This window comes from Clinocottus analis, unplaced genomic scaffold, assembly GCF_023055335.1.
Source record: "Clinocottus analis isolate CAN_PGR_092001 unplaced genomic scaffold, fCliAna1.0.p SCAF_18, whole genome shotgun sequence".
NCBI lineage: Eukaryota > Metazoa > Chordata > Actinopteri > Perciformes > Cottidae > Clinocottus > Clinocottus analis.
This window is the reverse complement of record NW_027175909.1, coordinates 9,805,054-9,818,495: the sequence shown is the minus strand read 5'-3', so window position 1 is coordinate 9,818,495 and position 13,442 is coordinate 9,805,054. Positions and strand designations below refer to the sequence as shown.

The window sequence follows — 13,442 nt, the reverse complement described above, 5'->3', positions numbered from 1 at the left end:
TCTGTATTAAATGCTTTAGCTCTTTTGTATTTTTAGGAAGACAGGGTAGAGGAAACGATGGGGGATTTATTATCCAGGGTCAATGTGGAATCTACTTCATAATGTTGTATTGTCATCTAGTTTCTGCTTTTAAAACTTGATGTCATGTTTTTGGGGCACACTGGGCTCTCACCATTGGCCATCATTGGAGACTGGAGCATCGGTCGGGGCCCTGGCTGGCTGTTGGGCCTCATGGGAGCACCGTTCGGCCCCATCCTGCCTTGCATGGGACCTGGCTGCCCAGGGCCGGACGCTCCCAGAGGAGGCGCAGAGGCTGAACCCACCCAGCCCTCCTGCCGATGCTGCTGCATGCCTGAACGTGGACCCCCTGGAGCCATCAGTCCTAGAGGAGCAAACACCAATATGGAGACAAGAAACAATGAGAAATTCCTCAGGACAGACCTCGGTGAAACTGCCCATGATGCCACGGTGTATAATAAGGTGAAAAGACTAGTCTACTAGGCCTACTCTGGGATGTTTGAGGACTGCTAATATGTGGGAGTGACAGAAACTCTGTGCCAGTGTGAGTGACTAAATATTTCCTGTCGCAGGAAGTGAGTCACTGTGCCATGACATGATATGTCACAGGCTGAGAGTGACACAGAGGTAGAGGTAAAGAGGTCTTTCCTCAGAATCCTTAAAGCAGCGGTGTTGACAAAATCATTCAAAAGGATGCCTTTTGGATATAACACATGTTTTTGTGTTTACACATTCCCTATGGACAATTTTTGAAGGAAGTCCATTCAGCTTACACAAGTAATTTAATGAACACAATTAAATCAAGGCCTCATTGTTTGAATAGGCACTGGTTCAATGGTTCATTTCGTTATCAAAACACACTGCTTTAACAAAAAAAGGCATAACTGTCACACCCACCTGTGCTGACCATACCGCTCTGGTTAGCCATCATGCCGTGACTTCCCACCATGCCTTGCTGCTGCTGCATGAGAGTGTATGGGCTTGTGGCCCTTATGGGGTACTGTAATGAGGACTGCTGGGGGGACACATTCATGTCCAGAGACACGCTCCTTACAGGACCCCTGCCCGGCTGGCATGGTCGGACTCCCGCAAAGTCTGACGACAGAAAATGGAACAATCATTAAATAGTTTGTACTGTTTCATAGCTACATATTTAGCATCTTGTGATGGGGGTACACCGTAAAGTGTGTGCAAGACTCACTCGTTGGGCCCATGCCAGTCACGATGCCCCTGTGTTGCTGCTGCGCCGCCACGGCAGGATTGGTCTCGGACATCTGCAGGATGTCATTGATGATGTTCTGTTTGTCCATGGGACTGGGCAACGAAACGGGCCGCGGCTCACAGAAGAGCTGCGGCTGAGCATTCTGCAGGTCATTCAGGATGTCATCCAGCTCTGACGACTGGAGAGAACACAGAGAGAAAAGGGAAAGTGTGAAAACAAGAAGCAGATGAACCACTTACGGCCTACGTTTAGAAACCAATTGCTGCTTCACCTGCAGACACAAACCAAAAACATGTGAAAGGCAAACACATATACTGAGTGCACACATAAACATGACAACAGTTGCATGAGGAGTCTTTATCTTTGAGATGGGAATGGCAGACTTGGCCTTGTTTATAATGGAGATGTAACCCCGGGATAAAATGGACCACTTTCAATCAAATCTAGGCCACACTTGACTTACCTTATCAGACAATACTACCCACGCTTAACGGATGGGGTCCTGAAAACGCACAACTGTGTCAGCCCCCCTTTGTAAAGTTTACCATTTTTAAATTGCAATTTTTAAGAATGCCGTAATAATCTGAACAATATTTGTGTCTTTGCTTAGTGTACAACACAGCAAAGAGCTAAAAGATGAGGCTACTGAAGCTGCTTTTTCCTGAGTAACATGGGAGCAAAGCATGAAGCGGCAGGAGTTTCGTTGGTGCCAAAGTTTGAACTGCTCTCTGCCCCCCTACTGTAAACAGCTGGACTGAGCCAGCCCAAAACAGCCCAAGGCTGCATTTTTACACAGCTGGGCTTTGGACAATCTGGCCCGTTTTTGTTTAGTTTTTCACACAACTATCTTAAACAAAGACAAGGCCATGCTGGGATCTGCTTTCCTTTGTTGAACTGAAGTATTGCTACAACTAAGATGCATCTGTCACAGTCTGTTTTTTGTTTTACAACACTGGCACTGTCTCCTCTTTCTATCTATGACACAACGAGTGGTGGACAAAATAACAGGAACCCCTAAATAATGCATTCTGATACAACACCTCAACAACCTACAATAACAACAAATAAAACCACTTTGGCACAATTTGACCATAAGTGGGACATTATTGGCAACATTAATTGCAGCATTGCTGTATTGAATTAATTTTACAAAAAGACAAATAAACAAAATGTAGATGGCAGAACACAACTGAACAGAACCATCAACGTAGGTGATCACATCGCTTCTTAGTGAGGCCTAAGGGACTTTAGGTAAATAAGTTGCACTGGCTGTAAGTGGCCAGGAGAGTGCAGCACACTTGGATTCACTGACAGCTCCTGATCGTGACATACTGTACAGCAAGAAAACAGCACACCAGCCACCGCTTCAATGCTGTACTTTACTGTTCCAGACAATGTCATGTATATGTTAGGCATGCAAATGCTAACAAAGATTACAGGGCTGCCACAAATGCTTGATAGAATGGATATCTTTAGTGGCCAAGGACTTATGGCTACATCTGCTTTATTGGAAGATGTAGGAGAGCTAGAGAGAGTAGCACAGTGAGGGGTGGGGGGTGGCAGTGGTGGGAGAGAGAAAAGCCCTAATGAGGTCAGGAATGATGTAATGCTCCTGTACGCTCTCAGCTTGCTCTTTTCCTCCTCCTCTTCAATTCTCTCTCCTCCCACTTTCTATTCTCTCGTCTTCTCTCGTTGCTTTTACCCTTAATGGGTCCCATTTCTATCAATCCCTGTTACTCTCTTTGTGCAATGCATGTCACTGCATGCACAGCAAAGTTTGCTGCATCTCAGTCTGGTATGCTATATTTGGTTAAAACTGCAGGGATTTGTAAGGCCAAGCGACCCATCTGCAGATCATTAGTTAAGTTCTTGACGTTAGAAAGGTACTCACAGTGGGAGAGCAGCTAAGGACACATGCTGTGAATTACAAGATGCTGTTTGTTTAAGTGTATACCTCGTGAATAATTTAAAACCCTGTGTTTTTCACTTTAGAGATTATCTCCTTATTTATCCCCACAACTGGCACACAAACAAGCAGCATTAACTACTTGTAAACATGAGTGAGAGAAACTAACACTTTACTTTATTTGGTGCTCTTTAATTGTTAATTGTTATCACCAACACTTGTGTAATGGCATAACTGCATGTACTTTAACAAGGCCTCTTAGATTTCAAGTATGCTTGATGCAAAGGGCACTCACTCTGGACAGTTGTGTGCTTAAGAACAGCAGACAAGCTGACTTTTTCACATCAGGCTGGCGATGTGGCTCTGGCAAATGTGTATTCTTACAGTTCGACTTAAATCTTCCAGCTTAAAATCAAAAATTCACTTCTGTAATTTAGCACGTTGAAATGATGGGATACAACTTCCTAATCCCAACTTCTCATGCAGTATGGGCCGTAATGTCAATGTGGACCAAAGGGCTGCAGGGACATGGTGCCTCTCTGACCTGCCCAGAACATTTCAGAGCAAAGGGAACTGAAAAATCAGGGTGCTAAAGCAGAACTGCAAACGGAAAAGTCATTTCAATCTAGAATCACGCTGGCCTTTTGTCAACAAAAACAACTTGACCAAAATCTATTTATCATGTGAAAGAGCTGAAATGACAATATTTTTAAAAAGTGTGCTGCAATGTTAACAGCACTCTAAGCACTGCAACAATTGAAAGCTAACTGCCACATCGGGAGTACTTGTTACTTCTTTGTTGCTGGCATTTATAATGAGATGGATTGCTTATTTACTTTATGAATTACTTATTTGTGTGTGATATCTTAGGGTTTTACAAATCGAAAAGAAAAACACAGCAAATTAACTAATGTTGGCACACACTGCAAGATTAGGTTTTATTGTGGGACTAGTAATACAAATTAAAAATATTTTTTAGTGGAAACATATATAATACATCCAGTATAGCATGCTCTTATTATTTTCTGATGGCAGGGCCTGTTCTTCAGGTAATGATAATATTTAAATACTTCTGGCTCACCAGCTTTTGAAAACGCCTGACATTTATTGTACTAAAGGACCTGTATGATGTCTGATACAGGATATTTGCCTGAGAGCAAGCACCAAGCGAGTGCCAATGGAAAGTATGTGGCATGCGGTTTGACATTATATCATTTCTTTATGTATCAAAAGAAGAAATGCAATATTGAAAGAAACTACTAAGGTCTATGCTAAAACAGAAGACCAGACTGTACTGGATGAGATCAATTCAGTCATTTAGTTTCTTTACCCACTTGCTGATATTCAGGGTCAATGAGCAGCTGAAACTATTGTGACCTACATCTGGCATACTTTTTATGACCAAAATACTCAATAATGGGTTGAGCTGCAATAATTGCCCATGCCAAAGCCATGCGCAACTTGTGTTCCCAGAGTGAACAGATTCTGTAATATTAGCGATAATTGGCTGCTTAATTTGACAATGTTTTGGAGTCGTAATACAGTGTGGATTAAAGCGAAAAAGGAATTTAATTATTAATGTGCATTATAAAAAGGATACTGTTGGGGAAACAGGTTAAGCCTCCGTAGACGTAGTGGATGATTACGCAACACTATCTGCGATGACCATAGGAACGCACACACACATGTAAAACACACAGATAAGCCTGCGGCCCATAGGGCCATGGGACTAAATGACCATACCTGTAGTTCCTTCAGCCATTAGCAGAGCCTACTAGAGAACTCTACTCTGATTTCTCATTTAGCTCTGCTCCAGCCATCAATAATTCAGCCCTCAAACAATCATGAGGAGGAGAGAGGAGGGAGAGGCAGTGATAAAGCAGTGGGTGAGGTTAGTGGAGAGAAGGATGAGTGGACTTTTTAACTAGTACAGTCAGCTTTCACACATGGCCGAGCTGCAGTTCACCAGTAAGGAGCAGAAACCCACTCGCACACATGTAAGGGCTCTAATGAAGTCATGGCTTAATTCACGGTTAACAAATGCCCTTGTTCTGGGATGGAAACCAGAGTTAAAATGTGACTGAGCCATCACAATCACCATTTGAAGCTCTAAGCACTTTAATCACCATCTTACTGTGAAACACAGATTTCATCAATTTCATTTGTACCATCAGCACAAGGCAGAAATTAACCAATTTAAATGTGCAATTTCTTCTTTGTTACAAGCAGTAGCACAGTAGGCACTTTGAGAAAACAAAGCCTCAGTATCAAGACGTACATAATATGCCTCTATTTCGCTCAATTTCTATTTCCCTCTTTTGTTTCTGGTACATTACTTGTTCTACAAACACACCACTCCCTCTCCCCTCTATCTCCATGGTAGCAGAGAGGACATGCAGGAGCATATGGCTCATCATTTTCACTCTGCCTGCCGAGGCTGGGCTCTCCTGGGGGTATCTACACCTCTCTCATCTCTCCTTCTTTGTTCAGTTCAGCAGCTCTTACTATCCGTCCAATCGCCCTTTCCTCTTCTTCGTATGCCAAGTGGAAAAGTACATACTGTACATACACAACTATCACACATAGCTGGCTGAGAGTATGTGCCACTGCCCCTCTGTCTGCATGGGAAAATACTGTTCCCACACTGTTTTAATACAAATGAGCCACAAAGAAAGCAACCCTCTTCAACACCAACACACTGGTCTTTGCACACTTCTCCCGAACAGGTCATTTCTGCAATAATTTTGACTTTTGTTTGATGTTTTTGACAAACGGCATGAACATCCCAGAGACTATAGACTGGTCTAAGCAGAGGAACAAGATAAATAATGATAGCAAAGCATGCAAGAGTGTTCATGTTCTTTTGTGTAATTCTATGTAATTCTGTGGTTTGGCAGTGATGTGTGTGATACAACTACATATTGCGAGACTCGTGTCTTGGCTCTGTGTTTAGTGGAGCGCGTCATACACAGGTTTCCTGTATGAAAGGTTGAGTTTTACCAAACACTGTTTTTTTTTCCTGCATGAGAGAATCAGCATTCTGCAACACAGAAGTTTTGAGTTTAACCAGCAACACTTTCCCTGCTCACTCCCTTTTACTCTTTCCTTCTCTTCGCTCTTTCAGCGCCAGGCCTGACCTGAGCTCGCTGCCAAACCCGCGGATTCTGGCCAAACGCAACCAGGATCAAATGGCTGGAGAACCACAGGGACTCCTTCCAAATGTCACAGTTGTTTGAAGCTGGCGGATAGCTTCCCTCGGCTTGTGCTGCCAACGCATAGGCAGTGAAAAGACCAGATGTGTTTATTATATATGTGAATAAAAAACATGCCTGGCGTCTTAAGCGTATATGACAAGACTGTACATCTGAATGGGACTATATATATGTCACAAATGCTGTCTGTCTGTCTGTCTGTCTGTCTGTCTGTCTGTCTGCCATCCTGTTTGTGTGTTTAGCTGTAGCATCTTATGCTGACATGGGACTTGGAGGAGTCAACATCTGCTACCTAACCCAGATTAATGCTCAGACAGAGAGGCGAGGCAAGTGGAGCAGCACAAGGCAAAAAACTTTTAGTTTTTTTTTTTTCCGCAATTGACTAAAGAGAAGAGGTTACAATCATTCAGTTTAAGGGGCAGCTCTAGTTCTTGCAACATTTCAAAGATGAAAATCAAGCAACAAACATGCCATTTTTCAAACAAGTAAGACACACAAGGAGAAGCATTTAGTAAAAACTAACCTGTTCAGCCCGGTCGTATCCCGTGTCTTGTTTCTCCGTCTTCACAAGAGGGTGTTTGCCCCCTTCGACCTTCACCTCCCCAGGCTCCAGCTTAGGTACTTTGTCCTTCAGTCCAGTGTCATCCTTATCGAGGAGGTAGCGTAGCAGGGCATTGTCCTTCTTCTTCGGGCTCAAGGGCTCCTGCTTAAGAGACATTTCTGCCCCAGAAGTGTTGCCACCAGCTCCCTGGTTTTGGTCTTGGCCCAGCTCTTTGCCTGTGGCCTCAGCAGTGAGTTTGGCCAGGTCTACTGGAGATGTACTGTTCTGGAGCAGTTGGTGGAGTATCTTGTGTTTCTCCTTCAGGGATGTAGCATGAGTGTTCCCTCCAGTGAGGCCACCCCGGACCCCATTCCCCGTCTGGTCCTTACCTTCACCTCCAGCGCCTGGAGACAGGGGCGTCTCCAGAGGCTCTGGCTTGGTGGTGAGCAGCTGCAGTAGCTTGGTGTGGCCCTTGTTGTCATGAAGACGATTGTGAGCGTCGTGGCCCTCAGGGGGCCCTTCCCTCTCCTCCTTGGGCTCAGCTAGGTTGCCCTCTGTCTGGCCCTGAGTGTGGCCCTGACCAACATCTGTGTGCGGTCCAAACGAATCTCCTGGAACACCACTGCCTCCTCCAAGTTTTGACATCAGATGAGTGTTCACCCCTGACCCTGGTGTGACCCCAGCTGGGGAGCCGATCTTTCGGTCAGGAGACCCTAGTGCGTGAGCATGAGAGGCCCCATGCCCTACACCGTGGCACTCACTTAGGGCTTGCAGAGCTGACAGAGAACTACTAGTATAGCTGTTAGCATGGGTGCTAGCCGTGCTACTACTACCTGCACCTCCAGGCCCTCCACCACACATCCCCACCGGGGAGGGTGAGTGCAGGCCTCCTACACGAGGGCTGCCTGCCCCCCCAGGACTACATCGGTGCCTGGGAGACAGCATAGAGTTCTGTTGAGGTGGATGGGGTCCACCGGCTGGGCTGGGGCTAGCGCGAGAAGGACTGTTCATCCTCCAGTTGGGGCCCTGCTGTGGCGGTTGCATGCCCCCAGTGTGGTTATGTGGTGGGGGACAGCCAAAACGGTAGCCCTGCATATGACCCCCCATGGCTGCTGGTTCTCTGGGACCAGCAGGGCCTGGAGAGGAAAAAGGCGTGCTGTTGCTGCTGATGGTAGTGTCTTGGCCCTGGGGCCCTGAACCTGGCAAACTGCCTGGGGTTGGAGGAGTCATGGAGGGCGTAGAGGAATTCATCGGTTTGGGAGCCATCCCTGTGGCCTGACTGCCAGGACCCATGTCCTGGGCCATTCCACAAACTGTCTGCTCTCTAGAGGTTTAAAACAGATAGGACATTTGATTAGTTCAATAGTTTTCTTTACCAAGAAAGTTCTGTAGACATTTTGACCCTAATCTAACTAATGATCTAAATATGTCTTATTGAATAAACTTACTTTTATGTCACACACCCCTGGCAAGCACGAATGTACACATTCGAGCTTGCATTACATCCACACAGAATACATGAAACCAGGTCGCGCTCCAGGGTATCAACAGGCTAAAACATGTAAAGAGGTTCATGCCACAGGTTTTCCACTCTCTATTCCTGACACAAGTGAAGGTAGTGAGACATACCTCTGAAGAATGTGCAGGGACATGTAGAGCTGGGGTTCATTGGTGGCGGGCGAGCGCACCAGTTTACTCTTGGTGTGGGCTGACACGATGGTTCCATCAGAGAGGGAAAAACGGTAGATGGGGCTGAAGGCTTGGCCATGGCGGAGCACTAAGGACACATACGCACTTATATCAGTAGATACCCAGGAAAAACATTTCTCACTCAGATAACTAGTAAATAAATCATGAACTAATGGACCACACCAATCAATCTGTAATCCGTATGGATTCATCCGTAAAAATAAAGTTTTACGGATGACCGTTATCGGAATTTATGCTTTTCTAGTTGCCGATCTCTCATAATGTTACGTTGTAAACAATTAATCTGTGTTCAAATTGACAGAAGGAGATCTAGTTGACAATGACATCACCGCTGACGGACAAAGATTCCATTCGGTTCCGTTATGATGCGTTCAGGCTGTTGAGTGAATATGAGTATTAGGAAAAGGTAAATTACAACGTTACCATGATTTGTTCACATGTAATCTCGTAAAATGTAGTGTTGATGGGAAACTTGAATGAATCCAGTTGAATGAAGGAGATGTTTTCACAACATAAATTTATATTAGAGATAAATTATGACTTCTATTTAAACTCTGTTTTTATGAGAAAAAACAAACAAATAGATCATTATAACTAAAAGTAAAACATTTTTTAGAAAATTATGTTTTACACTGACTTCAAAGCAGTTAAAAACATTTTTGGGACGGTTGCAAAAAAGAAAAGAATAGTTGTAGCCTTACAGACCAGCTGTATAATGAAACAACAAAGGGATCTGTCGCTGCCAATTTGGATCATCAATGATCAGCAATTAGTATCAGCGGCAAAAAAGTGCCGATACAATCTGTGACTGATTTGTGATACGATCCAAAACATGAGTTTTACAACTATTGCATAACTATTTTTCCTATTTTGTATTGTTTGAATGGGGTTTTCAGTTTGCTTTTGTAACAGCAATAAATATATAAATGGATTAAAGGTTTCAAAGCAGAAGCCCATGATTAACCATTAGCTTTGGTAAAAAGGGACTCATGGTTTGACCCGTGATTAAATCACCATTTAATACTAATGCAGTGGTCTGACAACAGCCTCATCAAGAACAAAAGGAACTAACTATGAAAAGCCATTAATTAAATGAGATATTCTTTGCAGAAAGTGGGTTTACCTTCCTGCTGGTGTCTCTTGGCAAAAGACATCTCTCCGTCGTTCTGTAGGTGAAACCTCTGGATACAGCGCCTCACCAGGTCCTCCCAGCCCGGCTTCATGGACGCCCGCAGCAGACTGGTATCCAGGGACGTTATCTTACCTAAACACAGAGGACCGGATTAGAGAGGCCTTAGTCACACATGGAAAGAAGGATTTTGATACACTTTTACAGCTTAGCTGATGGGAATTCAACGTCTCTCTCTAACATAAACATGTAGAGCAGCTTGTTGACCAGAATATGCTCTTCACTTGGCCACTTTGCTATGTGGTTTGATATTGATTGAAGAAATGCTAAGGATTTACTCTATTTATATTTTAATTACAACGTGTCCGTGCGAGTGAGGCACTGAAATCAACTGAAGAGAAAGTCCTGGCCACAAAAGATTCGATAGTATTTGTACATATGTTTGCCTGGCAGTACAAACTGTTTGCTCGCCATTTAGACACAACAGTAGAAGGACTCATTTTATTAGTCACAGTTCTGCTCAACTATCTTTAGAACTCAACAAATACATCCTTTTCTACGTGTGTAAACACAAGCACAAATATGCACTCGTATCAGTTAAACAGTTGTCCTTCACCGGTTTAAAATTTAAATGGGAGCGATGCATTTAAAAGAGCTGACATGCAGACTGCTACTTAAAGAACAGACATAGGGACTGACTCAAGACTTGTCATGCATATATTCACAACTGTAGCCTTTGACTGCACAACCCAACATCCAACAAGTTCTCATTTTCAAAAGCAACGAGAGTGAAAAATCCGACTCTCAATCTTATTGTATCCAGAACTGAACATCCTCAACAAACAGGCTAACAAATGTGGGCATGCTTATAAGTCTAGTCTGGGTGGGGAACTAAAGTAAATTACTATATGTCAGCAAAAGCAAGTAACTGTGTGTGTGTGTGTGTGTGTGTGTGTGTGTGTGTGTGTGTGTGTGTGTGTGTGTGGTACAAATGGTACAAGCACATCAAAGACCAGGTGAGACACAGACAAGCGTCTGCATTTATGCACGAGTGTTCAGAGAGGTACTTTACCTCCCAGAGTGCAGACAGAGATGGGAAGCCTGTTCAACTAAAATCCTTCTCCTAAGGGCCTTTACCAAGGATATAATAATCTTTAAATACCTAAACTGTAGTGTGAGGTGATTTATGAGCTGGTGACATGGGATGAGGTTGTGCTGAGGATGTGCCTGTGTAAAGGCACTATATACTTTTTATTGCAACGCAGGGCAAAGTTTTATTCAAACAGCTGAAAATGCTTTAGCAAATTGGTAATGGGAGACTATGGGATGTTAAATGTTCACTATGATTGGCATGACCCATTAGCTTTTACTGAACAGTGTATTTCTGTAGGCTGAGAAGATCTGGTTTTGTCGGCTGGAAAAATAAATCTAGTTTGCTGTGAGTGTTCTTCACTATATTAGTTTGTAGTTCCCAAATGTGTAACTGGTTTGAGTACCTTGCAGGTCTTGGCGTGTGGTGAAGCTCTCATGCGTGGGATGCATGGGTCTTTCCTTCATTGGCACCCTGCGAGCCACACAGATCAGGCATGACTGAAAGTCTAAAAAAGAGAACAGAGGTTTGGGAGGTGTGGAGGAAAGATGATGTAGAGGATGTAACAAAGATGACAGGCCAGAGACAGAGGGGATGAAGGGGGATGGGAAAGGGGAGGAGAGGGGAGGATGGGGGCGTAAATGATCGAAACAGAGACAGGGAAAGAAAATGAAATGCATGTTATTCCCAGGCAGCATAATTAATACAGTTATTAATGAGCATAGGGATCAGGGCTCCGCTCCTTTCATGAGGAGGAGCAGCTATCGTTGGCAAGGGAAATGATGAAGTGTGACCTTTGCAAGTGTGCTTGTGTGTGTACTTGGATGTGTGTGTGCTCGCATGCATGTGTCTCCGGCTGGTCTCACCTAAAGTGCCATCTCACACTGATGACACCTCCCCTGGCCCAAAATTAAAGACTGCCATCACTCAATCATGGCAGTTGTCTCTAACACACGCGCACGCGCACACACGCACACACACACACACACACACACACACACAGCCAAGTTCGGGACTGGGGTGACCCCGAAAGGTCTGCCATCCAACTTTCCTGTGCCAGTAATACCCCCCACCCCCTCATCCCACACATGTTTCTGGCAAAGAAATGCATGCCAGGCCTAACGCACACGCACACAAGCACACTTACACACACATTCCTTATTTTGACTTGTAAACAGAACCTCTTGGGTGGTCCAGCCCTTAGATCTGTGAATCTCTCTCAATTCTCTTGCTTTCCCTCTCCTCCCTTCCTCTGTCTCTGGCTGGACAAATTCCTGCAACTGCAACCACTGATCCTGCCTTGCTGCTCACACACACATACACACACTAGGACAACTCTGGCCTGGGTCCTTGTCAGTCTTTTTTGCCAAAGTATGGCTGGCAAGCAGCTGGTGCACAAAGGAAGCCAGAGAGAGAGGGAAGGACAGGTTTAGACTTGGAGTGAAACATTTGCATTTTCACTTATTGTTTGAATTATCCACTGAGTGATAGTTTGGCAGACGTAAATTATGGTTGCTCATCAAAGCCACTGAGCAAAGAGGATTTAGGTAGTTCAGATGTAACATTTTTGAATTGTTTTGAGAGCTTTACGTATCAAGGCTTTACATGGTGCTTAAAGTTTTGGGATAAAGGACCTTCACTTGTGATGGAAATGTACTTAAACTACAGAACCTCAAGTTCCAGTCTAAAGCCCAGTGACCTTTCACTGTCTGAACACCGTCAGGAGTGCAGAGCCAACATACAATTTCAATAATTTCCCAGAGAAAGCGAGACGTTTATGCCAGCGGCCACTGCAAACGCAGCTTCACTATTCTCACATATGCTTCAAAAGCTGTTGACGCTTTATGTTGAGAATTATTTGAAGGTTATCAACAGACTGGTTTAGTACTGCTGCAATCAAAGCTACACCCTTTCCTTGGCGTCATTTGCCTAGGTTTGTGAGGGATGTACATGAATTATAGATAGGCTTTAATGACAGCTGCCCAGCCTCTCGTCTCCCTTGTGTCACTTAACTTTTCATGGATGTAAGTTGAGTGGCACCAGAGCTGCTCCTCATCAGTTGCTTTTACAACTTTTTACATACGATGGCAGTTTTAAGACGAAATACGGCAAATTCTCAATGACATAAGCATAATGTAAATGGCTGCAACTTGGATTCATATTTATACCTCGTCCAATCAGCAGCGGTCACATTTTGATGTTTCTTATATCGAAGAAAGACAGTCAAAAATGTAACTGGTACTATACCTATCACAGGAATTGAGGCCATTTCAACAGATCCCAAAACTATGCTTGCCCAAGGTCGTTTTGTAGGGCAACTCATTTTGTGTTGAATTATCCTCTACTATCTATCCCCTCTCTTTTCCACACTATCTCCCACTCTCGTTCCGTACCGTCTCCTTCCTCCTTGATGGACTTGGGCTCCGAAACGGCGAAACACTGCATGGTCTCATATTTCTGCTGCTGAGGCTCGTGCAGCTCGTCCTGGTTGTCGCTGTGGGGATTGACCAGCATCCGACAGTTGAATGTGTGACTGTTCCTCCTCGGACCCTCGCTGGACCACGGGACGCCATTCACTGCAGGGGAGCAAGGAGGGGCGAGGGAGATTTACAAT

The 13,442-nt window shown here is 44.4% G+C and overlaps 1 protein-coding gene across 3 annotated transcripts in view; it reads right to left on the bottom strand.

The window, feature by feature from the left end:
- Positions 1-13,442, bottom strand: part of ncoa2 (nuclear receptor coactivator 2) — a 57,062-nt gene that overhangs the window by 8,835 nt on the left and 34,785 nt on the right. For all 3 annotated transcript variants that reach the window (XM_068581506.1, XM_068581505.1, XM_068581507.1), the window contains exons 7-14: positions 13,222-13,404; positions 11,235-11,336; positions 9,733-9,873; positions 8,529-8,676; positions 6,882-8,223; positions 1,220-1,418; positions 916-1,113; positions 173-382 (exon numbers count right to left, since the gene is read on the bottom strand). In XM_068581506.1, coding sequence (XP_068437607.1) covers positions 173-382; positions 916-1,113; positions 1,220-1,418; positions 6,882-8,223; positions 8,529-8,676; positions 9,733-9,873; positions 11,235-11,336; positions 13,222-13,404 — 2,523 coding nt within the window. The remainder of the gene's footprint in view (positions 1-172; positions 383-915; positions 1,114-1,219; positions 1,419-6,881; positions 8,224-8,528; positions 8,677-9,732; positions 9,874-11,234; positions 11,337-13,221; positions 13,405-13,442) is intronic.